Consider the following 24,693-nt stretch of genomic DNA (forward strand, 5'->3'; position numbering starts at 1 on the left):
GCCAGTGAAGGCCAACACGGTCCACTCTGTTCTCATCAGGCAGCCTCCTGCTCAAAGGCCACTCGTCACAGCCAAAAGTTGGCTGCGTCTGAATGGGACCAGTGACTGCTAAGTCATCCTTCTACTTTTTTAAGAGAATTCGTTTGTTTTTTTTAAGTGTGCTTTCGTATATTTAGGAAGGAAAGTAGCCCAACTGTATGAACATCAATGGGAAACAGGAGCCTGAAGCGATAGGTTTCTAGGACGGCCAGGGTCCCGGAAGCTGCTTTAAGCTATGCACTGAAACGAGCTCAGAGACACTCGCCATGCTCCTCACCCCCGGGCTCAGCAGCCCAGGCCACGGGTCTGCCATCAGGACCTCTGCTGCCCCAGTGTACATGGGATACGGGGATCCCATGAACTGAATGATGCTGGGGCCAACACGGTTCCCGCTGACCCTGGTTCAGCGCTCAGGAGTGTGACCTGTGGAAGGCCGGAAACAGCACAGGCCTTTGGCCTTTGCCCGAATACTTCCTGGTTTGACTATAATAGAGAAAGTACAAGTAGTAATTGAGCTCTAGCTAAACATTTTATATCAATTCTCTTGCCTACTGTGGCCAACAATTCTTAAGAAGTGGGCATATGTCTTGTTCCCGTTTCACAGGAGGAAATCAATACTCAGAGACGGTCAGTCAGCTACCAGAACCATTCAGCCAGTCTTGGCGGAGACGCCACTCAACTAGGGCAGTTTGAGTGGCCGCACTTCTAACTCCCAGAGGCTGCCTCCCCATGGCTGGTGGACACCATTTCAGCCACAGAATAAAAAAGCAAAGCTTGTGAGGAAAGGTGGGAAGTTTTTTTTAGAGAAAGTTGCATGTGTGTGTGCTCAGTCACTTCAGTCATGTCTGACTCTTTGCAACCCTATGGACTGTAGCCCACCAGGCTCCTCGGTCCTTGGGACTCTCCAGGCAAGAATACTGAGAGGTGACAAGTCATCCTGCTGAAGTCTGTGTGGCCCTGAGCAGCAGGGCTCACCTGGCCTGGCCAGGAACAGCCTTTCACTCCCAGCCTGTCACCTGCGGGTGTATGTAGGTATGCACGAGTCTTCTCAAAGACTGAAGGGCCTTGGGGAAATGCTTCCAGGACCTGGGCCAAGGGACACAGTAACACAGAACCCCAGGTCAAGCAGAACCAACGCTTGTCAGGCTGGCCCACACATGTGAACAGGTGGGGTGCTGGGAGGAGGGGCAGAGGTGGCCCCACTGCCTGCTGGGAGAGGTTAATGCAGCAGCAGGATGCAGGCTCAGGCGACAGGAGGCAGTGCAAATTTTCTAGCCATGCCTTGTTACCTGAGAGCCAGGAGAGCAGGGAGTTCCGCTTGCCAGGCGGACACCCAACCAGGGTGGAAGGTACTGGAGCAAAAGAGGAGAAGGTCAGTGATGGGTGGGGTGGACACAGAGCCACAGGAGAAGCAGACCTGCTGGGGCCAGGCTGCCTTGAGCAGAGATGGGGCACTGGCTCTGATGGGGAGGGTGCTCAGAGCCCACTAATGAGCCCTGATCAGAGAAAGGTGGAGGCTGGCGGAGTGAGCCCAGAGTTCTCACAGTGAACACAGAGCCCCCAGAAGTCATCTCCCCTCCCTTCCGGCCACTGCAAGTGGAAAGCAGGGGCCTCCAGGTCAAGACAGGGCCCAGGCCCCCAACCCGGCTCTGAGGCATCGCTGCAGAGAAAGAGAGCTTAGAGGAACATCCTGTGATGGTGTGCCCTGCTTTAGAAGTCTTCCCCAAGCTAGATGGTAAGAGGTCCTCCTGGGAGGGGCAGAGACGTCCTCCCCAGGCCTGGGGCACCTGGGCAGGGGCACCTGTTCCCAAACCCGGCTCTGGAGCCTTGTTTCCCATCCCCCTCCCTACAGGTGCCTGCTCATGCCGGTAGATGAGCCGAACTGTGTCAGAACGCATGTGTGCCCGGCCGCCCACACGGGGGTTGTCTTTGTCAAAGGAGAGCAGCAGGCATAGCGTTGAGGCGCCCCTCCCACTACCACGCACCGCTCAGCACCAAAGCAGACTTCCCCTCTCCAGCCTGCAGAACCCGCGGCTGCTCTCAAGGCTTGGAGGCATCACACCACTAGCGAGATGCCAAGTTGGGTGACACGTGGGCCTTGTCTGCAGGGCGCCCACTCCAGCCACAAGGCCCCTCTGGTAACAGGAGCCTGAGCCACCTAACACTGGGGAAGCAAAGGGCACTGTGGTGGCAAGAGAGGTCTTCTCAGAGGCTGCCCAGTCCTTTCTCTGTCCCCGAGCTCCTTTACTCCATTAGAACTGACTCTTAACCAAGAGGCGGTGGCTCAGCCCCTTTACTGCATGGCCAACAGGCCCTGGCCTGGCCCCCGACCAAAGGCGCCTCGGATTCCTCACCCCATCCGACTCCCCTGGCCCAGTCTTCACTAGTGAGGCCACACAGCCTCCTTCCACCTGCCTCTCTCTCAACTGTTCTCCACCGTCATGGCCACGGTGGCCTGCCTGCCCAGCTCGCCCATTCTGCTGGTGTAGGTCCCCCTGCTCACAGGCCACTAACGGCCTCCTGCTTCGTATCATGAGCGAACGCCATCGACTTCCTGGGCCTCCCTGACACACACCCACCAGCTCCCTTGTCTCCTCCAGGCTGGTCTCACCATCTCAGAACGCACTCTCAACTCCCCTCCAGGCTCTGCTCAGAATCCCCTTCCCATCTCCTCCCTCCACCCTCAGACCCCTGTCCCCATGGGCAAATCATTTCTCCAGCCTACCTCCTCAAAGCCCGGGCCCTCACTGGCCTCCCCTCCCTGAAGGCACCTGGGCTATGAGCCTGTAGACGGCCCCAGGTTCCGGGGGAGCAGCCTGCCCATATCCCGACCCCTCCAGGCATGCTGGGGGTGGCCCAACAACTCACCAGGGGCCGAGGACAGGGCCATGGTCCCATAGTAGGAGAAGGCACCCGTCTCAAACTTCATGTTCTCCTTCCCGGCCTCTACCTCCACCTTCCCCTGAAAGAGCAAGGGTCATGGTCACAGACTGAGAGGAGAACACCACCAGGGAGAAAAGCCTGAGGCGCAAGGGAGGAGCGAGGCGTGAGTGGGCGCAGACCCAGCGGAGGCGCTGAGACCGGGAGACAGCGAGGAGGCCAAGGGGGGCCTCGGGAGGAGGATGGGCAGTGGGGGGTGGGCAGAGGGCAGGCGAGGGGGCAGCACAGGCACGGGGGGGCAGACCCACCTGCAAGATGAGGATGAAGTAGTCGGCCGGCTTGTTGCGAGTGTACAGGTAATGACGGATGTAGTACTTGTTGTGCTCGTCAAACTTGAGCTCCTGGATGACGTCTGGGTACTTGAGCAGCCGCAGCAGGATCTTCTCTGATACCAGAGAGGGGCTGAACTGGGGGACCTCTGAGGGAGGAGAGAGGAGAGTTTCACAGGCCAGGCGGCACCTGGGGCTCGGTCACATCTGCACTGGACAGCTCCTCGTCGCCTGGCCCTGCCTCCCTGGGGCGGGCAGGGGTGCAGCCTCGGCTCCGGCCTCAGTAGACATGAAGCTGTCTGCCTGCTGTAACCATGGCTCCCGCACTAATAGAACACGACCTCGGACGCGTTCCTTCACCTGAGTCTGAGGTTCTTCATCTGTAAAATGGGGATCTAAAACGTCATGGGGTCACTGCTTGCTGAAATGGGATAACAGACGTAAGACACTGAGCCACGCGCCTGCCGTGTGGGAAGTGCCTGGGACACGTGACTAGTGCTATTGTCAGAGTCCACAGCATCCGTATCCTGGCAGAGAAATCACAGGATCACAGCTTCAGCAAGTGAGGGCGGGAAGGAAGTCAAGAGTGAGGGGAGAGGACAGGGCAGGCAGGCATGCTCCCATTTAATCACCGAGGTCTCCAAGGGAGCTATGAATCAGGGGTGAGAAGAGAGAAAAATGACTGACTGGGAGGTCAGGTCCCGTGGGACCCGGCAGATGCAGGCGGAGGGGAGGTGGAGAGATGAGAACAGAGCAGGATCCAGGGGCTTGGAGAGGATGAGCGGGCAGGGCTGCAGGTACACCCACCGGGAGGCGGCATGTGGAAGGGCCTTCTCCCTCCTCAATGGGGAACCTGGTGCCCACCTCCCATCCTCCCAGCACAAAACTTCCAAAACAAACCCGGACGCTTCCTGGAAGTTTGCAGCAGCAACTCATTAACAGGGAAAATAAACTGCAGGGATTGTCAGGGGTGGGGGCGGATGCAGGGACAACACCCCGCCCCCTTCCAGAGGCAGGCAAGCTTGCCCGGGCCCTTCATCTGCCACAGCCCTCTGGGGAGGAGAAGCCAGGATGTCTCCCTCCATGGCTATGTTCTGCCCCTACCCGAAGGGCCCCCCTCTTGCTCTTACCTGTGGACAGGAAGCGATGAGCAGCCAGAAGTAGCTGAGGTGAAATTTTCACCTTGAGTTCATTGTCAGCATCTTTGAAGGCTGAGAAGTCGCGCTTGTTCTTCTCAGAGACCCGTTTCCGGCTTCGGTTGTCAGCTGCAAGAGAGAATCTGAAACTGAGGCCAGCGTCCTGCAAGGACTCGGGAACAGACTAGAGCCCACCCGCCGGCTCCCAGCTGAGCGGGGCCTCTTTCCACCAGAAGCAGCAGCAGCAGCATCTGGACCGAGACACGAAGGCCGGGAGGAAGCATGGCCCTGCCTCACACTTGGCCTTCCCACCCCAGGACAGCAGGGGTCCATCTGAGCGAGCCAGGTGGGGCAGGGAACTCACTGTACATATCAGACTCGTCCAGGATCTCGGACTTGATGATCTCCTCGATGACGTCCTCCAGGGTGACCAGGCCCAGCACCTCGTAGAAGGGGTCACCTTCGCCCTCGTTGTTCACCTTCTGCACGATGGCCAGGTGGGACTTCCCTGAGGAGAAAATGTAATGAGTTGGAGGAGCAGAGAGACTATTCCTGAGACTCCTCGAGCAAAATATTAACACATTTGGGGTCACGAGTCCTGAAGCTGTTGCTGGAAACGGATATTGCTTTTAAAGAAAGGGAAACCAAAAATATCTTTTAATTTAGGACCATGTGTTTAAATAGAATGAAGACAGCAAGTCCCTGCTTGGTGTGGTGTATCAGGGGCTCCTGGAAGGGGAGACCCCACCCTGACAACCTGCAGACACAGACAGCATCTGTCAGAGCCCTGTGTGCGCCGGGGGACACGGGGCTCCCCGGGGGGCCTCCAGGGCCACCCACATTCCTTCAGTGCCCCTTGGCAAAACGCCTCTTCGTGTACCCAGGAGCCATGATCCTGCCCAAGGCAAGGCTCTCAGTTCCCAAAGCCATTAACAAATTAGCCCAGGCTATAATTAGGCCAGGCGGGTACTATAATTAGAGGAGGGCCACCCTTGAACCCAAAACAAGAGAAAGTTGGGAGGCAGAGGGTGGGGTGGAAGGACCCCCCACAAAGCCGGGTGGAGGGGCAAGGCTCCCCAGGCCTTCTGGGGCCCCCCGCGTCTCGCAGGTCCTGAGCCCCGGCAAGTGACAATGGCAGGGCCTAGCCCGCACTCTGGGTTGAAAGGGACTGTGTGCCCCCCACACAGGGACACGGGTCTGGAAGGGCCTAAGGGGAAAAGAGCCGGAGGGCAGTGAAGGTCAAGTCAGGCCTGCCGCTCAGCTTCCCCTTCATGACCCTATCGTAGCCGTGACTCTGCACCATGTCCCTGGAGGAGGTTCTCCAGGTCTCCAGGGTCCCTGGGAAGCCCAGCCCCAGGACGCATCTTCACAACTCCCACGGGCCTTGGAGGGGGAACAGAGAAGTGCCACTTCCTGTGACTGGCATTTTATAAAATAAAGCCAAAAATCACAGAGTATACCACATGTGATGGGGGAAGTATTGCCCCTTCTATGAAACTTTTCCACAATGTGCCAGTCACTGTGGTACACTGATTTCCACTTGTGGTCAAACAAGGGCTTCCCAGGAGGCACTAGTAGTAAAGAACCCACCTGCCAATGCAACAGACATAGAGATGCAGTTTCAATCCCTGGGTCAGGAAGATCCCCTGGAATCCCCTGGAATGGCAACCCACTCCAGTATTCTTGCCTAGGATATCCCATGGACAGAGGAGCCTGGCAGGCTACAGTTTATAGAGTCACAAAGGGTGGGACACAACTGAAGCAGCTTAGCACGCATGCACATGGTCAAATAATTCTCAGCACCTTGCCAGGCAGAACCATGGCTAGACTCGATCAAAATTTCCCGAGGATCTTGAGAGATGAGCCAGCAAGAGCTTGGCCAAGGTCCTCTGTAGGCGGCGGCCAGTCAGGGACCTGAGCCTAGGGTCAAGCCCCCAGCCTCTTGACCTGCCGGATGCCCTCTGGAGACAGAAGCAATGTCCCCAGGGGCCTGGGGCAGCCAGTTAAACTATGTCATGGGGTGGGGAGGGGAGCCAGGATTAAAGCAAGGCAGCTCTTAGCACTTTCTGACCGACACGCCCTAATTAAGCCTGGCAGTACCCAGTGTTGGGGAGACACACAGGTCCTCACAGGCACTCTGTCTGTTGGGCAGGTCGGTCACTCATTTCAGCAGGCCAAACTGGCAGTATGTCTCAAAATTCAGGGTTCCTAACCTTGGATCTGGAAATTTCAGGGGTAGGAACTTTTTCTATGGGTGTAAATTTCAAAATGCAGAAAAAGCAAAAGGGTTCATCAGAACATTCAACAATCTCAAACCTCAAGGGCAATGGATGGGGAGGGAGGTGGGAGGGAGGGTCAGGATGGGGAACACATGTACACCAATGGCTGATTCATGCGAATGTATGGCAAAAACCACCACAATACTGTAAAGTCATTAGCCTCCAATTAAAATTTAAAAATTAATTAATTTTTTAAAAAAAGGCAACGGAGCAGGGGCTACTGCCGCTCTGGGGAGAATGTGGCAGAGCGGGATGGACCAAGCATGGAAGGAAGCCCTGGTGAGACTGCAAGGGGACAGGATGCATGGCGCTGTCTGCAGACCCGGGGGGTGGGGGTGCTAAGCTGCCCTGTCACTGTCGGGGGCGCTAACGATGGTCACCTCTGCGGGTATTTGGAGTTTGAGGGAGGGCCTCAGTACCCTTCTATATTGTTCTACTTGCTGGGCATGTTTCACTTCTACAGCGTTTTTTTTTTTTTAACTGAGAAAAAAATAAAGGGGAGAAACAAATTAAAGGGAAAAAAGGGAAAGTGGTGAGAGAGGGTAGACAAGGACCCTCCATGCCTAACCCCTACCGCAGACTAAGCCCCGGGAGCAGGTGGGTGTCGGATATGGCTCAGTTAGAGGGGGTCCCTGCTCACAGCCTAGAAGTCGGAGCCCCTGGAGAGAAAGGACAGTTCCAGTAATCTGAGGAAAAGTCTTCCCCTCTGACTGATGACTGCAGCCATGAAATTAAAAGACTCTTGCTCCCTGGAAGAAAAGCTATGACAAACCTAGACAGCATATTAAAAACCAGAGACATCACTTTGCCGACAAAGGTCCATACAGTCAAAGCTATGCTTTTTCCAGTAGTTATGTACGGATGTGAGAATTGGACCATAAAGAAGACTGAGCACTGAAGAATTGATGCTTTTGAACTGTGGTGTTGGAGAAGACTTTTGACAGTCCCTTAGACAGCAAGGAGATCTCACCAGTCTATCCTAAAGGAAACCAGTCCTGAAGCTGATGCTGAAGCTCCAATCTTTTGGCCACCTGATGGGAAGAGCTGACTCATTCGAAAAGACTCTGATGCTGGGAGGGATTGGAGGCAGAGGAGAAGGGGATGACAGAAGATGAGATGGCTGGATGGCATCACTGATTCGGTGGACATGAGTTTGAGTGAACTCCGGGAGTTGTTGATGGACAGGGAGGCCTGGCGTACTGCGATTCATGGGGTCGCAAAGAGTCGGACATGACTGAGAGGCTGAACTGGACTGAGGTACCCTGTAGGTGAGCGGACCTGGGGCACCGCCCTCGGCCAGCCCTGCCCTGTAGGCTAAGAGCCTGGAGCCCTGGCGCCAACTGTGGCTGGCCAGGTGGGGCCCCGACACAGAGGTCACCCTCTGCTGACCCGAGTATGGACCCTGGGCTGTGTTTTGCCTTTTTCCTAACTTATCTGTCTCCAGAGAGGCCATTCTTCGGTCTTAGCAGAACCTTCTCCCCTGGCCAGAAAACCTCCCTTGCCCAGGTCACCAATGACCTCCAATGGTGGCGTCTCATTCCCAGGAGACCTGCCCAGGCTACAGTTTCTGAGCAACTCTCTCCCTCCTCCTGGAAACCCTCCCTCCCCTCGGCTTCCAGGCACAGCTCTCCTGGTGCTCCTGTGACCCCAGGGCTGCTTCTCCTTCCTGAGAAGAGTCCCGGGGCTCAGTCCTTGCCCCTGGCCCTTGCCTCACGACTTTAAATACAAACTATACATCAAGGCATCTCCAACAACTGTTTGCAGCCCTCTCCTGCGCCCTCTAGACTCACATCCAGCTGCTGGCTGACAGCTAGCTCCACATGGATGTCTAATATTGGGGTTTTCCTGTAAGATGTTATGGAAAAAAACCTGAATCAACTTTTTGGCCAACCCAATATCTTGACCTTGACTCAGTCAACCTCCTGCCCCAGACCTGTGGAAGCGGATGGGGGCCTGGGGGAATAAACTGCTTCCACTACTTCACTACCCTTCTACATCCAGCCAGTTCAGCAGATCCCATCAGCTCTGCCTGCAACGGACACCCAGAATCCAACTGCTTCTGGGAGCCTCCACTGCTACTGCCACATGCTGCTGTTGTTGTTTAGTCGCTGAGTTATGTCCTACTCTCTGTGACCCCATGGACTGCAGCCCACCAGGCTCCTCCGTCCATGAGATTCTCCAGGCAAGAATACTGGAGTGGGTTGCCATGCCCTCCTCCAGGGGATCTTTCCGACCCAGCGATGGAACCTGGGTCTCCTGCATGGCAGGCGGATTCTTCACTGTCTGAGCCACCAGGGAAGCCCAACAACACTGGAGCGGGTAGCCATGCCCTCCTCCAGGGGGTTTTCTCAACCAGATAAGGAACCCAGGTCTCCCACATGGCAGGCGAATTCTTTACCGTCTTGAGTATGCTGAGCCCCGGGCATCTCCTCTCACCCAAAGAGCGAGATCCTAAGTCTTCATCTTGGACCTGAGTCTACTCTCCACACAGCAGCAAGGGGGAGCCCTGCTGCACCCCAAACCCTCCAGTGGCTCTCTCACCCCACAGAGATGCCACACACCTCACAGAGGCCTGGGCCCCAAAGCCCTTCACGCTGTGCTCCTCTCCAGCACAGGTGACTCTCAGCCCCCTGGCTCTTCCTCAAACACCTGAGGCCGCTCCCTCCTCCTGACCTGCTCCACCCCCAACACCTGCCGGCTCAGCCTTGCTTCAGGCCTGCGTTCAATGTTCAAACATCACCTTTCGGTGAGGCCTACCCAGAGGGCCTCACTGAGTACTGCAACCCTTCCTCCAGCCCCACAACCCGGGTCTTTATCACCTACAATAAACAATAGAAAGTGCTTGTTTATTGTGATTATCGTTTTATGGCCCATCTTCTCCCACTAGATTGAGAGCTCCATCATAGCCCGAGGCTTTCGTCTGTGTTCCCCAAACTCAGAACAGCGAGCGGCACGTAACAGGTGTGCAACAAACACCCGTGGAATGGATGACACAGTTCACGTGGTTGTGCCTTAGGAACCAACGGTGGAGGGGGAGAAGGACAGAGACTGGGCAAAGAACCCTTCTGAGTTTTAGTCATCAAGAAGCTTTTGGGATCTCCCAGGGGGCCCAGTAGGCTAGGACTCTGTGCTTCCAATGGAGGGGGCCCAGATTCGATCCCTGATCCAGGAACCAGATCCCATATGCTATAAGTGAGACCCAGGCAACCAGATGAAATAAACAGAAAATATACTAAAAAAAAAAAAGAAGCTTCTATAATTTAGAAATTACTGTTAGCTGATTTACCATTTAGAATAAGAGGATCAACTCAGGACTCAGACTTGTGACTCTCATTGTATGATATTTATTAAATCTAATGTAGAATTTTATTTTAATGAGCCACCTCATTTGATTATGAGTGTCCATTCAACTGGATAACTGGGTTTTGGGGGATGGTAGGAATGAGAAATGAGACATGTAAACTGACATAATGTGTCTACTCCAAAAACTGATCATCCCACATTTTCCAAAGCAGTCTTAATTTAAAAAAAAATGTAGCAAAAAGATTATATTTGGCTGAGCCATATGAAATTACTGATGTTTGAGTATTTCCAACCGAAAAAAAGAAAAAAGACAATTTCAATTCAAACAGTTTAACCAGTCTAGGAGGACTCAGTATGGCTTCTGTTTTCTTTTTTATACTTTCCTAAATAGAAATTCTAACATTTCCATAGTCAATAGTACAATCAGAAAGAAACGCATAAGAAAGAAACTCTTACAAACGTTCTCATGTTGCTTCTTGGGGCTTAGGGCTTCCCATGCCTTCTACACTCAAGCACTGCGAGGACGAGGACGGGGAAAGTCCTGTGGGGCCAGAGGCACCTTGAAGCTGCTGTCCCCAGGTCACCTCTGGGCCATATCTGGCTGCAAGCTTGCCCGCTCTGCCCTGGTCAGCCTTGGCCCAGGTCAGAAGCCTGCACGTGAGACCTCGAGAAACCCTGGTGCGATTGGCAGGTACAGACTGCCAAGTGGCCCAAGCAAGCCTGGGCCTCTCACTTCCCTCTCCCACGGGGAAGAGGAGGCGAGCAGAGGGAGGACCCAGAACCTGCCTGAGTTCCTCAACAACCCTCCCCACCTCTCCACCCTTCCCCCTGCCCAGGCTCAGCCCTGGGTGCCCTGTGAGCGCTCACTGCCCCCGCCGTGCCCCAGGTCTTCCTTTCAGTACTTGCAGGGCTTGTCTCATCAGCCGCCTGGCATCCAGCCAGGTCAGGATGCGGCTCGGCTCAGCTCGGTAACTCACTCCTCTCCAGGCATCCTCCCACCACCCCTCACCCAATGCCGGCACACAGCAGACACTCCAAAGTCTTTGCTAGAAACACACAGGGAGGTCTCCAGGGGCACCGGAAAGCCCATTCCTCAACCCGCCACAACTCCCTTTTAGCAAGCGCCTGTGTGCTCTTCTCCCCCATAAAAAACCTTTATAGTCTCTCAAAAGACCGTAAGAAAAACACACGTTACTAGGTGCTGGATTTCAAAGTCCACAAGGGCTCTAAGAGGCCCTGCTCACCTGCTCTAGCTGCCTTTGCTCACAGAAAGATCCAGGGGCCCCAGATCAGACGCGGGCATCCCACAACCCAAAATGGTGTCCTCGGCATCTCTTTCTGGCCTCCTGGCAGGTCCCATCTCCTGCCAACCCAGGTTCCAGGGCTGGCCCTGAACTCTCAGCAACCCCTACCAGGAGAGGAGCTGGCCAAGCTGCCAGAAGACAGAGCCCTGGGCCACAGGTCGGCACTTGCAGACAGTGGGCACCCCGACTTCCTGGGAATCCCCCTCCTCTGCCTCCCTCCATCCGGCCAGGGCAGGATTAAGCTGACTATTAATAGTGCTGACCTCAGCCAGCAGGAGGAGCCTCAGCCCAGCCCAGCAGGAAGGCAGGGCTGGACAGGAGAGGAACCAGAGCGGCAAAGCACAGCCCTCCCAACCCCCAGTGCCATCAATTCCAAGGGGGTGGGAGAGTTACACACGAAAAGAATAACCCAGAATATCTACAGCAGGGAAGGCCTGACTGGGGAGGGCTGGAAGGGAACTGTTTAATCAATGAGCAATTTAAAAGAACAGAGGGACTCTCCTGGTGGCTCAGTGGATAAGAATCCACCTGCTAATGCAGGAGACACAGGTTCGATCCCTGGTCCCAGAAGATCCACGTGGCATAGCGCAACTAAGCCCCTGTGTCACAAGTACTGAAACCTGCATGCTTTAGGCCCCCTAAGCTGCAACTACCGAGTTCGAGGGCTGCAACTACTGAAGCTCTTGAGCCTAGAGCCTGTGCTCTGCAACATGAGAAGCCACAGCAAAGAAAAGCAGCAGCACTGCAATTAGAGTATTCCCCCACTTGCTGCAACTAGAGAAAGCCCACACACAGCAAGAGAGACCCAGGGCAACCAAAAATAAAATTAAATAAATAAATGTTTTTAAATACTAAAAAAAAAAAAACAATGAAAAAACTTTTTAGTTTTTTACTTAAAAAAAAACACCAGGGAGGTCCTTAATTCATTAGAATCATTTTAATAAATTAAAATATGACTAAAGGAGAGTGCCATTGGAAAGAACAATGAAGCTTTTCCATCATGATCTGACAGTGCATCAGGATGTAGACAGGCAAGGCCTGGACTGGCCAGTTTTCTGTCACTCCTAAAAAGGGCCTTAACGCAAAGGAAGTGCCCAGGCCACCAGCAAGGTGTGCCCAGGAGGGCCCACCCGGTGTGGCTCATGACACAGTGCGACAGCCACTACAAAGGCTAATGTAGATACAGGTTTATTTTAAAAGACAGTGGCTCACCATCCGTGTAAAGCAGACAGCTCCAAAACAGGGCAGTAAGAGTGACGGCGGTTTCTTTCACTTTGGCTTAATGCATTTTAAGGGTAAGATGGTAAAGAATCTGCCCGCAACGCAGGACATCCTAGTTTGATCCCTGGGTCTGGAGGATTCCCTGGAGAAAGGAATGGCAACCCACTCGAGTCAGTATTCTTGCCTGGTGAATTCCACGGAGAGAGGCCACAGCTCATGGGGTCGAATTTTAAATGGACTTTAAAGTCAATCTGTATTACTTTTTAATGTTTCCATTTATAATCAGAAAAGAAAAGAAGCCTATCTCGATTTGAAGGGGAAAAGCGATCTAGTTCACTGCTGACTCACTGGAAGAAAACCCAACAAACATCTCCAGTGGCAGGATGAGGGTGACTCTGACTTTTAATTCTTAATCATTTTCCACTTTTCTGAAAGTTTCTATGATAAAGTCCACTACTTCTATTTTTATTATAACTAAAAATATAAGGCACACCTTTCTGCACCTGGCATGTTGCACTCGGCGACGTCGCTGCAGCACAGGGCTCCTCAGCTGCCCGTGGAGAAATCCTGGTAGGGGCTAGGATGGAGCTTCTGCTGCTGGACACATGACTGTTTCCAGGTTTCCTCCTACTGCAGACAGCCCCGCAAGGATAATCCCTCATTTGACACATGTGAGATAACATTTACAGATGTGGAGTCACTAAGTCAAAGGGCAAATTTGACAGAAACCTCCAAACTGCCTTCTCCAGGATGTGTCCGCATTTACACTCTCACCTATAGAAATTTTACTTGGTGGTTCCTGACTCATTCCTCCATGTCTAGATATACAGCAGGTACTCGATAAGTAAGCTACTCAGTAAATATCACCAGTGAAAATACTGCCTTTTGGTGGGCTTGTAAAAGGAAAGACATGAAAATGGATGGCAAGAAAAAGGGTTCAACAGAGTAAAGCAGAAAAAAAAAAGTGATATGGGGACAGCCTCATGGAAAAGAGAAATGGAAATGAAGACACAGGACAGGAGAGCGCAGGTAAAAGGGGTTCATAGGCTGACCAGGAAACCAACCAGCCCAGCCACCCTGAGCAAGACAACAACGCAGGGGCTCCCTGGTGGCCCAGTGGCTAAGAATCCACCTTCCAGTGCAGGGGACTGGGGTTCGATCCCTGATCCGGGAACCAAGACCCTACAACCTGCAGGGCCACTAAGCCCGAGCACAACTAGAGAGTCTGTGAGCCACAACAGAAGACCCCACGTTACGCAGAGAAGAGTCCACGTGCCACAGCTAACGCCCGACGCAGCCAAATAAAGAAAGATTAAAAAAGACAGCAACGCAGACATGGCTTGTCAGGACAGGCTCTCCCAAGGCAGCACCTATCCCTGACAGTTTCCATGGATTTTTAATCCAAGATATATAAGCAACTTTAGCTTTTCTTACTACACAGAAAATCCAAGATATATAAGCAACTTTAGCTTTTGTTAATACACAGACTGACCATGGGTGGACCCAGACTAGGTCTGCAAGCCAGCAAGTCACCAGCCATCACGGTTGACCAAGGGGCTCCGGGGATCCTGCACACACAAACACACTCACTCACTCACTCACTCATATTTTAGCAAATCGAGAGCAAGTGCAGACAGGGATTTACACATGATGTGAAAAACATAACCGGAGCAAAGCTCACAAGATAGAGAGCTGCTTAACAAGGAAATCCCGGGATGAAGACAGAGGCCCCTACAAAGGCCCCCTTGCCACCAGCCGCCCCAACCAGCACTGGGGGGAAATCAGTAAGGATGGAGTCAGGGCTGAGTGACTGGCCAAAATAATTCAAAACAAAGAAAACTATGTGAAACATAGACATACAGCCACTGTCAGTATTGAAGGACCCCAGCACAAGGGTATTTTGTGCTTTGAGAAAATATATAAAGTATGTGGTAGAGATGATAGGAAGTGATAACTATTAGCAAAACATTTTAAAAGAACAGTTATTCTGTTTTTACTTCAAAAATTTTTTCCTTTGTTTTATAATATTTGTATTAGTAAAACATACATGTATACAGTGTTTGAACGGAAATAGAAATTTTTAAAATTTAGAAGAAGGACTTCTCTGGCAGTCCAGTGGTTAAGACTCTGAGCTTCTTACTCAAGTGGCAAGAGTTCAATCCCTGGTCAGGGAACTAAGATCCCACATGCCGTGCGGCGTGGCCAAAACAATTAAAAAAACACACATTTTTTTTTCCTAATAAGGTCCATAATCCAAAAAGTTTAAAGAGCTGTTTAGAGCCTCCCTGTAAAGGCAGCCACACTTTCATTGTCCCTTCATTTTAGTGGACACTTGGGTGTCCCTCCCAGGGTCCACTCCCCCCTACCCCAGCACCGAGCAGTCAGGGCAAGTGAGTTTGGGGGAGGGGGCAGGGAACTGTGCCCTTCTCCTCTTCTCCAGCCCTGAGGAGCACCTACGATAGACCCCACTCTTCACAGGAGGGAACCCCTGCTCAGAGAGGTCCCTGCCCGGGATCACACTGTGAGGGAGTGAGCAAGGTGGGACTCAGAAATGGGACTTCCCCAAAGAGCCTTCTTTAACCCAAGTGCCCCAGGGGTGAAGCTGTTGACAAGCAGATGCTGGGGGACCCTAAGCCTGGTCTCTCACGCTGGGGACAGGTCTTCATGCCTTTGATTTTTCAGTTAACCAGTAGTCTCTAATTTCCAACCTTTTATGATGGAAAATAAAAGCATATACAAAAGTAGAGGAAATAATATAATTACACCCCTCACGTACCTGAAACAATTAACGACTCCTCTGGCCAATCTTGTTTCCTCTCTCCTCCCACCCACTCCACTGGTTTATTATGAAGGAAATCCCAGATCTTATCTGTAAACATCTGCTACTTTTACCCAAGCACTTCAGTGGCCATGGTTTAGTCGCTCAGCCATGTTCAACTCATGTGACCCCATGGGCTGTAGCCCGCCAGGCTTCTCTGTCCATGGGATTCTCCAGGCAAGAATACTGGAGTGGGTGCCATTTCCTTCTCCAGGGGATCTTCCTGACCCAGCAATCAAAGCCAGGGCTCCTATATTGCAGACGGATTCTTTACCAACTGAGCCACCAGGGAAGGAAGCCCAAAGCACTTCACTAAGCATCTCAAAAAGTTAAGGACCCTTAAAAAAAGGCAAAACCACAACAGTATCATCACACCCTAACGTGTAATTCCTTAAGATCCTCAACAGTCAGTGCTCTAACTTTCCCAATTTTCTAGTAATTTTTTCTCACATTTAACTAATTTTTACATGATTTTTTTGATACCAGTAACAACAATAGAAAAAGGAAATTAATGTAACTTTTAATCTTACCTTTCATCAGAGGTAAGTACTGGTAACTGCATGTTTTCTTTGGCCTTTTAAAATATACATAAATAAAATGGAACCGTACATCAGGGGCCAGAAAGTTCATTCATGTTTTTCCATGTATTCAAACACTTGAACTTTCTGGCCAACCCAATATATTTTCTCCACGCACCGGATCATTGGGTAAACAGTTTTGTACCCTGCTTTTTAAATATTTCACATTCTCTGTATTTGCCCATGTCATAGAAATATCTATAGAGACTGAATGGCCTCATAATATTTCATTGTACACACATACACATAATCCCAAGCCCCACTGGGTTCCTAAAGTGTGCCCTTCCCCGTTTCTTGCATTATGAAAATCCCTGTAATAAACATATTTGGGTCTATCTTCATGTCCTTAAGATAGGTATCTGGAAGGAGAATACCTGGATCAAAGGACAGGGGTTATTTCTTGTTTGTCTGAAGTTTCTTCAGTCAGCTGAGGCGTTGAGTTCAGACCTCGAGCTGGTGTCTTGGTCCTCAGGGATATAAAAACCTCTCCTGGAGGACACAGGCGGGGATGGTGCAGAAGGCGGGGAGGAACACAGAACTGGAGGAGCGTTACACAGCAGAGGCAATAGGAGAGAAGATGCCGCCCGGCTGATCCGCCCTGTGACGGGAGGAAGGAGCCGCCAGCCTCCCGACTTCAGACACTTCCAGCAAACTGATTCTCTCTCCGCCCAGTCCTCTGGTCTCAGCAGCCCCTCTGGCCTTTCCCCCTAGAACCCCAGCTCCTGGCTGCCTGGCCTCCCACCCCAGAGCCCCCCACCCCAGGAGGCGCTCCTTTCCCATCACTCCTCGCACGATGGCTCAGACTCACAGCGCACTTACTGCCTTGAGAGGCATCCACTCTTCGGACCTGTTTGTGCAACCAACTAATAACTACGGGCAAATCAATCTAAAAACTGGACCACCGTCCAGGAACAGAGATGCAGACGCAGAGAACGGTCTTGCGGACACAGTGAGGGGAGGAGAGAGTGAGATGAGAAAGAAGCACTGAAATATACACATTACCATGTGTAAGAGAGCTAGTGGGAAGCTGTTGACAGCACCGGGCGCTCAGCTCAGCGCTCTGTGATGACCCAGAGGGCTGGGCTTCGGGGTGGGTGGGAGAGAGGCCAAACAGGGAGAGGGTATACGTATGCGTATGGACGACTCACCTTGTTGTGAGGCAGAAACCAACACAACATTGTAAAGCAATTATCCTCCCATTAAAAGTAAATTTTAAAAAATTAAATGGGACATTCATGGCCCACGTGTCTCGTGTTAGCCATGAAGACATAACAGGAAATTCTCTTAAATGCTGACATCAAGATACCTTATGTCTAGGGCTGGCTTTCTCCTGAACTAACCTAGTAATCCTACCCCTTTCACACACAAAAAAAAGAGGCGGGGGGGTTTCTTTGGTGAATCTCAGTTGGTTCCTGATAGTCACACATGTTCCCAAATAATTTGTAAACTATTAAAATAACTCAAGACCTTGATATCATAAACCCGAAGAAGGAGAAAAAAACTAAAAAATGGGAAAAAAAAAAAACCTGCAGCAACATTTGCTGTGATGTAAGAGGCTTGTCAGAAGGAGAAGCAGGTGAGGGGGAAGGAGAGGGTGAGAATATTACTTACCATGTTCAAATCTGCTTGCCTAAATTGGGATATTTTGAAAGAAGGGAAAAGGTGTAATAATTAAGCAATTATTTTTCCTATCACAACAAACAAAAACCTAACAGGGACACCTTGTAATAATATCTTTCTCAATTGTTTTTTGTTTATTTTTTTAATGGCAGAAGAAATAATTACAGACCTCTCTCTCTCATGAATGTAGATGCCAAAATTCTAAAAAAGGTACTGGCAAATCCAGTGATGTGTAAAAAGAATACATCGTGACTGTTAGGTTTATTCCAGTTATGCAACAAATGTTTAAGGATTAACACTCAAAAATCAATCAGTATAATTCAGAAAAAAAAGAGATTTATCATTCAATTATCTCAATAGATATTTAAACAAGGATGCCCACTGTCACCAGGTCAACATGATCCCAAAGATCCTAACCAGTGAAATAAGGCAAGAACAAGATATAAAATGCTTAAAGTTTATCAGTAGTGTTGCCATTATTCATAGGCAACATAATCATATATGTAGAAAAGCCAAAAGAATCTAAAATAAACTATCAGAATAGTCAACTTGGTAAGGTCAATAAATTCAGAGTCACTATACAAAAATTAACTACATTTCACTATATTTGTATAATGTAATAAAGAATACATCTGAGATTTCCCTGGTGGTCCAGGGGTTAAGAGCTTCCACTTCCACCAAAGAAGGCACGGGTTCAATCCCTGATCAGGGAACTAAGATCCCACATGCCACACAGTGCAGCCAAAAATATATATATATATTTTTTTTTTTAATTTTTAATAAAAAGAATATACCTGGTCTCTGATCCTGCTTCCCGTCAAAGAGCTTGGAAAACACTTGGACTTGCTGAGTGACAGCAGTGTCTCTGTGATGTTAATAAGGTGACTCTAGGTGGGACCCTAGAGGGAGACTGGAGATGGTCACCAGTTAAATACAAGAAGCTACACAAGGCCCTGCCTCCAGGGAGGCCCGATGCCTGCACCAGTCATGCTGAGGAAGTTCTGATGATGAAAACTCTGGATCTCAAAACTCAGGGGAGCGCTCCGGCTGGTAAAACCACTGATGAACCAGGAGCGTGACACACCCGGGCTCAGGGGGAGAAGGCCTGGAGCGCTCCATCCCTCAGACAGACTCCATCCTAGGCACAGCCCGTAAAACAAAGCTGCAATCCTGAGTGGAGCACTTTTCTGAGTTCTGTGAGCCATTCTAGCAAATTCTCAGACCCCTGAATTTAGAGCCAGTTGGCCAGACGTACACAGGTGTAGGGAACCCCACTTGAGGCTGGCATCTGAGGTGAGGGCAGTCTGTGGAGGTCTGAGCCCTCACACGAGAGGGGACTGAGTCTACTAACTCCAGGTGGCTAGCACCTGAACTGAACTGCAGAACACCCTGGTTGGAACAATCTGCAACAAACATCTGGAAAAAGAATTTTTTTAAATCACCAAATATCTAGCAATAAATCTAAGAAAAGCGTGAGACTTCTACACAGAAAATGACTATTATCGTTGAAAGAAATTAAGAGAGTACAAATTAGGAACTTCCCTGGTATTACAGTGGCTAAGACTCTGAGCTCCCCACGCAAGGCGCCTGGGTTCAATCTCTGGTCAGGGAACTTGATCCCACATGCTACAACTAAGATCTGGTACAGCCAAATAAATAAATTTTTAAGTATAGATTTGAAAACACAGAGAGAGAGAGCATGTACTAAGACAGGGGTAACCATGTTTGGAGACTGGAAGATTCTTTACTATAAAGATGTTAAGTCTTCAAGTTATGTTTAAAAAAAAAAAAGATAGTGCTAAGTCTGACTCTTGCAATCCCACAGACTGCAGTCTGCCAGGGTCCTCTGTCCATGGGATTCTCCAGGTAAGACTACTGGAGTGGGCTGCCATTTCCACCTCCAGGAGAATCTTCCCCACCCAGGGATTGAACCCAGGTCTCCCGTATTTTGGGCACTGACTGAGCTACGCAGGAAATCAACGCAATTCCATATAATTCCCAGGCAAGAGGTTAAATCTCGAAGAACAACAAAGAACAAAGTGTTAACATTAACCAAAGTTCACTATAAAACTATAGTTCACTATAAAACTACTGCAATTGTGGCAATGCAGTACTGGAAAAAGAAAAAAAATAAACAGACCAATGGAAAAGTGTCCAGAGACAGACCCCCACATACAGCATGTTCAGTGGAGAAACGAGTCTTTTCAATGAGTTCTACTGGAGTAGCTGGACATCCATAGGAATTAAAAAAAAAAAATCTTAACCTGTAACACATAAAAAGCAAATTCCAGAAGGATTATAGATCTCTAAGGTAAACAATACAGCTTCCAGAATATAACACAGGATTCCTCCTGGTTTTCATACGGGCAAAGAATCTTAATGCATTCATGTGTGCATGCTCAATCATGTCTGACTCTCTGTGACCTCATGGATTGTAGCCTACCAGGCTCCTCTGTCCATGGGATTTCCCAGGCAAGAATACTGGAGTGGGTTGCCATTTCCACCTCCAGGGGATCTCCCCGACCCAGGAATTGAGCCTCTGAGTCTCCTGCTTTGGCTGGTGGATTCTTCACCACTGCACAGCCTGGGAAGCCCCAAGAATCTTAAACAGGGAATCAAAGGCATTAATCACCAAAATGGACGATAAGCAACTGAAAATGCGATCAACATTAGTCACTGGGGAACTCTATATCAAAATCACAAAGAAAAGAAAATTACAGTGATATACTACCACCCACCTACCTGACTGGTTAAATAAGTTTTTTTTTTAATGTAGAACAGACAGTACATTTTTTAGCCTGGGGTTATTGGGATATCCCAATCTTCTGGTCTCATTTTCAGAATCTACAATCTCACTAAGTGACACAGAACAGCAGTTGAGGGCTTGGCCCCGGGGAGGGGAGCAGTCTGGGGCGGCCACTTAGCTGTCACGTGGCTGAGAAAGAAAGATTTTTGTCCTCTCTGAGCCTTGGCTCTCCGTCTACAGCGCTTGGAGGGTTAACCCAGGACTCAACAAAGGCTAACCACTCATGAAGGCACTTCCTTCTTCATGATCCCTGCTCCACCCTCTTCCAGGCTGTGGGTCCCCCTCTTGTTCCTGCTTTTCTATCAGGTGCCCTCCCTAACCAGGGCACCCAGGAGGACAGGCGACTGGCAGGCCCTGAGATGAGAGAACCCACACGGGGTGCAGCCACGCTGCTTCCCTGGCCATCTCCCCAGGGCAGCGACCTCCACTCTGTGCTCCTGCCATGATGGTGCTGGCAATAGGGATGGTGGCAGGAATTTTCAGGGAAAAAATTATAAGTAAATGAGGAGCATTTCCTCAGTTTTAAGTTACTGTTCTGGACTTCTCTTTTCCTTAAGCTCTGGTTTCTGTTACCCTTAACATACCCACTAGGGTCCAGATAAGATGCCATCTGAATTAAAAAGAGCCTGTAATTATATAGCAGGCTCTTTTTGACCTCAATGTCTTCATAATTCCAAGAAAGGCACCACGCCCAGACGGTGGGGCAGGTGCCAGCAAAGCTGGTACGTGTGAACCACCATGGTCCAAATGGGGGCATCTTTCGGACAGTAATAACAGTAATGTTTAAGATAGCTGACCCTGCATGACGACACGGTGCCAGGCCCTGAACTAAGCCCCATGCGTGCCTCACCTCATTCCATCCTCCCCACAGCCTCTGGCTAGATGCTGTCATTAATGTGGGTGACCAAGTCACCAGACACCACAGAGCCCAAAAGCCAGTCACTGTTTTGAGCCTTTAACAAAATAAACTCCACTACATAAGCTTTTGCTCCTCTTTAAACTCACTCTTGGGCAAGTTTGATGAGAGACGGATGTACATTAAAAGCAGGACTCCAGATGACTTTGAGTGTATGTGCACAGGCCTTCGTGTGTGTGTGTGAGAGAGAGGGAAGCACCTGCCTGGAGGGGATAAATACGTATGCCTGTCTGCCCGTGTAAAAGCATGTCCCTGTGTGTGTGTAAGTCAGCCTGCCTGTGTGGGGTGTGTGAGGCTGGGTAGGGGGATGTGCGCATGTATGTGGATGTGGGGGGGGGGTGTTGTGTGATGTGTCTGGGTGTGCAGTAGGTGGGCAAGAGTTGTGTGTGTGAGTGTGCGGGTGTGGCTATGGAGTTGTGTGTGTGAGTGTGCGGGTGTGGGTATGGGGTTGTGTGTATGAGTTTGCAGGTGTGGATATGGGGTTGTGTGAGTGTGCGGGTGTGGGTATGGGGCTGTGTGAGTGTACAGGTGTGGGTATGGGGCTGTGTGAGTGTGCGGGTGTGGGTATGGGGCTGTGTGAGTGTGTGGGTGAGGGTATGGGGCTGTGTGAGCATGCGGGTGTGGCTGTGGGGTTATGTGAGTGTGTGGCTGTGGCTGTGGGGGGTTGTTGAGTGTGTGGGTATGGACGTGTGGGGGACTGTATGTGTGAGGGGGTGGGTATGGATGTGTCTGGGTGTGCAGTGGGTGGGCGGGAGTTGTGTGTGTGAGTGTGCGGGTGTGGGTATGGAGTTGTAGTGTGAATGTGTGGGTGTGGGTATGGAGTTGTAGTGTCAATGTGTGGGTGTGGGTATGGGGCTGTGTGTGTGAGCGTGCGGGTGTGGGTATGGAGTTGTACGTGTGAATGTGTGGGTGTGGGTATGGGGCTGTGTGTGAGTGTGCAGGTGTGGGTATGGAGTTGTACATGTGAATGTGTGGGTGTGGGTATGGGGCTGTGTGTGTGAGCGTGCGGGTGTGGGTATGGAGTTGTAGTGTGAATGTGTGGGTGTGGGTATGGGGCTGTGTGTGTGTGTGTGAGCGTGCGGGTGTGGGTATGGAGCTGTACGTGTGAATGTGTGGGTGTGAGTATGGGGTTGTGTGTGTGAGCGTGTGGGTGTGGTATGGAGTTGTACGTGTGAATGTGTGGGTGTGGGTATGGGGCTGTGTGTGTGAGCGTGCAGGTGTGGCTGTGGGGTTATGTGAGCGTGTGGCTGTGGCTGTGGGGGGTTGTTGAGTGTGTGGGTATGGACGTGTGGGGGACTGTGTATGTGTGTAGGGGTGTGGATGTGTCTGGGTGTGTGAGTGAGCCTGCCCGGGGCGGTGACAATGTGGAGGAGGGGGAGACCTTCCAACCAAGGCTCCTGGCTGCCTGCTGGCCAGAGACCAGGCGTTCCAGAGAGCCCGGGGAAACCAGTCTTTCGAGCACCCTGCCCAGTTCACCCTGCCCAGTTCACGGTAAATGGGCCCTGCAGCAGGGGAGCGCCTCTGGCTGTAAGCTCTGGGGACCGCTCCAGCAATCGCAGCTTTAACCCCCAACACAACAGGCTGGAGGCTGCACACCCCAGCCCTCTGGGCTCCCCTGTCAGCCACAGGGCACAGCCCAGCCCTCAGCCTTTGGAAATCCTCCTAGACGCTCCTCCTAAGAAACCCAGGGATAGAAAGGGATTTCCTTTCTTATCAAAGGGGAAATCTGAAGAAGGGATCTAAACTCTGGTCCAAAGAGCAGAGCAGCAAACTGTGTACACAAACAGTGATTTCAGTGTGAAACACACATAAGGACAGCTACTGGGAGAGAGCAGAGTTAGTCACTCAGCTGTGTCCGTCTCTGCAACCCCATGGACTGTAGCCCGCCAGGCTCCTCCATCCGTGGAATTGTCCAGGCAAGAATAATGGAGAGGGTTGCCATTCCCTTCTCCAGGGGATCTTCCCTCCCCAGGGATTGAACCCAGGTCTCCTGCATTGCAGACAGACTCTTTACCACTGTGCCACATGGGAAGCTCAATGGAGAGGGCATGACAATAAAAATGAAAATGATTTTGACCCTGTTGTTTTGTCATAAGACTTTATAAACTTAGAAGAAAAAAACATTTAAGGGACTTCCCTGGTGGTCCAGTGGCTAAGACTTCACCTTCCAATGCAGGGGGTGCAGGTTCAATCCCTGGCGGGGGAGCTAAGATCCCATGTGCATCGAGGCCAAAAAACAAAAATATAAAACAGAAGCAATATTGTTACAAATAAAGACTTTAAGAATGGCCCACATCCAAAAAAAAAAAGTCAACAATAATTAAAAAAAAAATTTTAGTTTCTTAAAAATTTATCACAATAGATCAAAATAGCAAAAGTGGTTCTTTCTATCTACAAGATCACAGGCTTATAGATATTTTGTTTTGATTTCTGTGTGTTTTCAAAGATTCTGATAATAATACACAGGTCTTTTCAATTAACATCAGTGAAAAGAAAATCACATAATCAACGGAACAGGAATAGACTACGTAGTCTAGAATCCAGTCCATGAAACGAGCCAGGAGTCTGTGCTGTAGCCAGGAAGCTCTGTACAACCGGATGTCCATCCTGGATGCTCAGGTGTGATGAGAGGACAAGACAAGCCGTCCCTCCCCACGGGGAGGGGCTGTAGTAACCAGGGGCTCTACCAGAATCAGTCACCAAGTCAGTGACAGAAGGGCCCGGTCCATCCTTCCATTCCGGGCACACTCCCCTGTTAGAGAGTGTCTGATAAACAGGCTCGCAGTCCCTGCCATCGAGGAGACAAGAAAAACGTCACAAGGCATCATTCCTTTCCCTCAAGGACGTCCCAGCGGTTCAGGTACCCGGCTGGTCAACATGACAGCACCACCGTGGGGATGGGCACTCAATGCTGGAGTCTCCCCGCCCCTCTGGGAAGGCCTGAGAGGCAGTCACAACACACAGAAGCAGCTTTCTCCAAGGAGGGCACCCAGAGCTGAGAAGCTCATCTCTCACCCCATGACCTTATCCAAGTGCTTGTAGCACGTGAAAAGAGCCATGTCTACTCTGCTTTGAAAAGCCAACTGAAACGTCAGACTTCTACTGACAAGCCTCACTTCCTGGGAGTCTCCTGCCTCTTACCCACTTCTGTGGACACAGGTCTGCGGCTTGGGGTTTGATGTCTGTGCACTGTCCGATACCCCCTGTCCTGACCAGAGCGGTCAAGGAAAACTCTGGAGCTGGTCTTTTGAATTAGGAATACAAGACTTTTGACAAGTAAAGCTCTAAGCAGCTCTTACTAGGGCCTGGCTGTAAGGCAGCACCTTCCAGACACACACAAGAGCTGTAGGAAGAGGTCTGTAAACAGAAGATGGCTCAAAGTGCTCTCAGCCCCAGCACCTCTGTGGAAGCTGTCCATGGGCTGCACGATGCCAGCGAGGGGAAGAGGTGCCCACAAGCCTCAC

At 50.8% G+C, this 24,693-nt stretch overlaps 1 protein-coding gene across 2 annotated transcripts in view; it reads right to left on the reverse strand.

The window, feature by feature from the left end:
- The window catches only part of CNNM4 (cyclin and CBS domain divalent metal cation transport mediator 4), a 37,111-nt gene that overhangs the window by 5,254 nt on the left and 7,164 nt on the right, over positions 1–24,693 (reverse strand). The window contains exons 2-6 of one of the 2 annotated variants that reach the window (XM_070380014.1): positions 4,749–4,892; positions 4,379–4,513; positions 3,228–3,397; positions 2,908–3,001; positions 1,329–1,391 (exon numbers count right to left, since the gene is read on the reverse strand). In XM_070380014.1, the coding sequence (XP_070236115.1) occupies positions 1,329–1,391; positions 2,908–3,001; positions 3,228–3,397; positions 4,379–4,513; positions 4,749–4,892 (606 nt within the window). The remainder of the gene's footprint in view (positions 1–1,328; positions 1,392–2,907; positions 3,002–3,227; positions 3,398–4,378; positions 4,514–4,748; positions 4,893–24,693) is intronic. The other variant, XM_005891619.3, reaches the window with a different exon arrangement.

Source organism: Bos mutus, chromosome 11 (genome assembly GCF_027580195.1).
Source record: "Bos mutus isolate GX-2022 chromosome 11, NWIPB_WYAK_1.1, whole genome shotgun sequence".
Classification (NCBI taxonomy): domain Eukaryota; kingdom Metazoa; phylum Chordata; class Mammalia; order Artiodactyla; family Bovidae; genus Bos; species Bos mutus.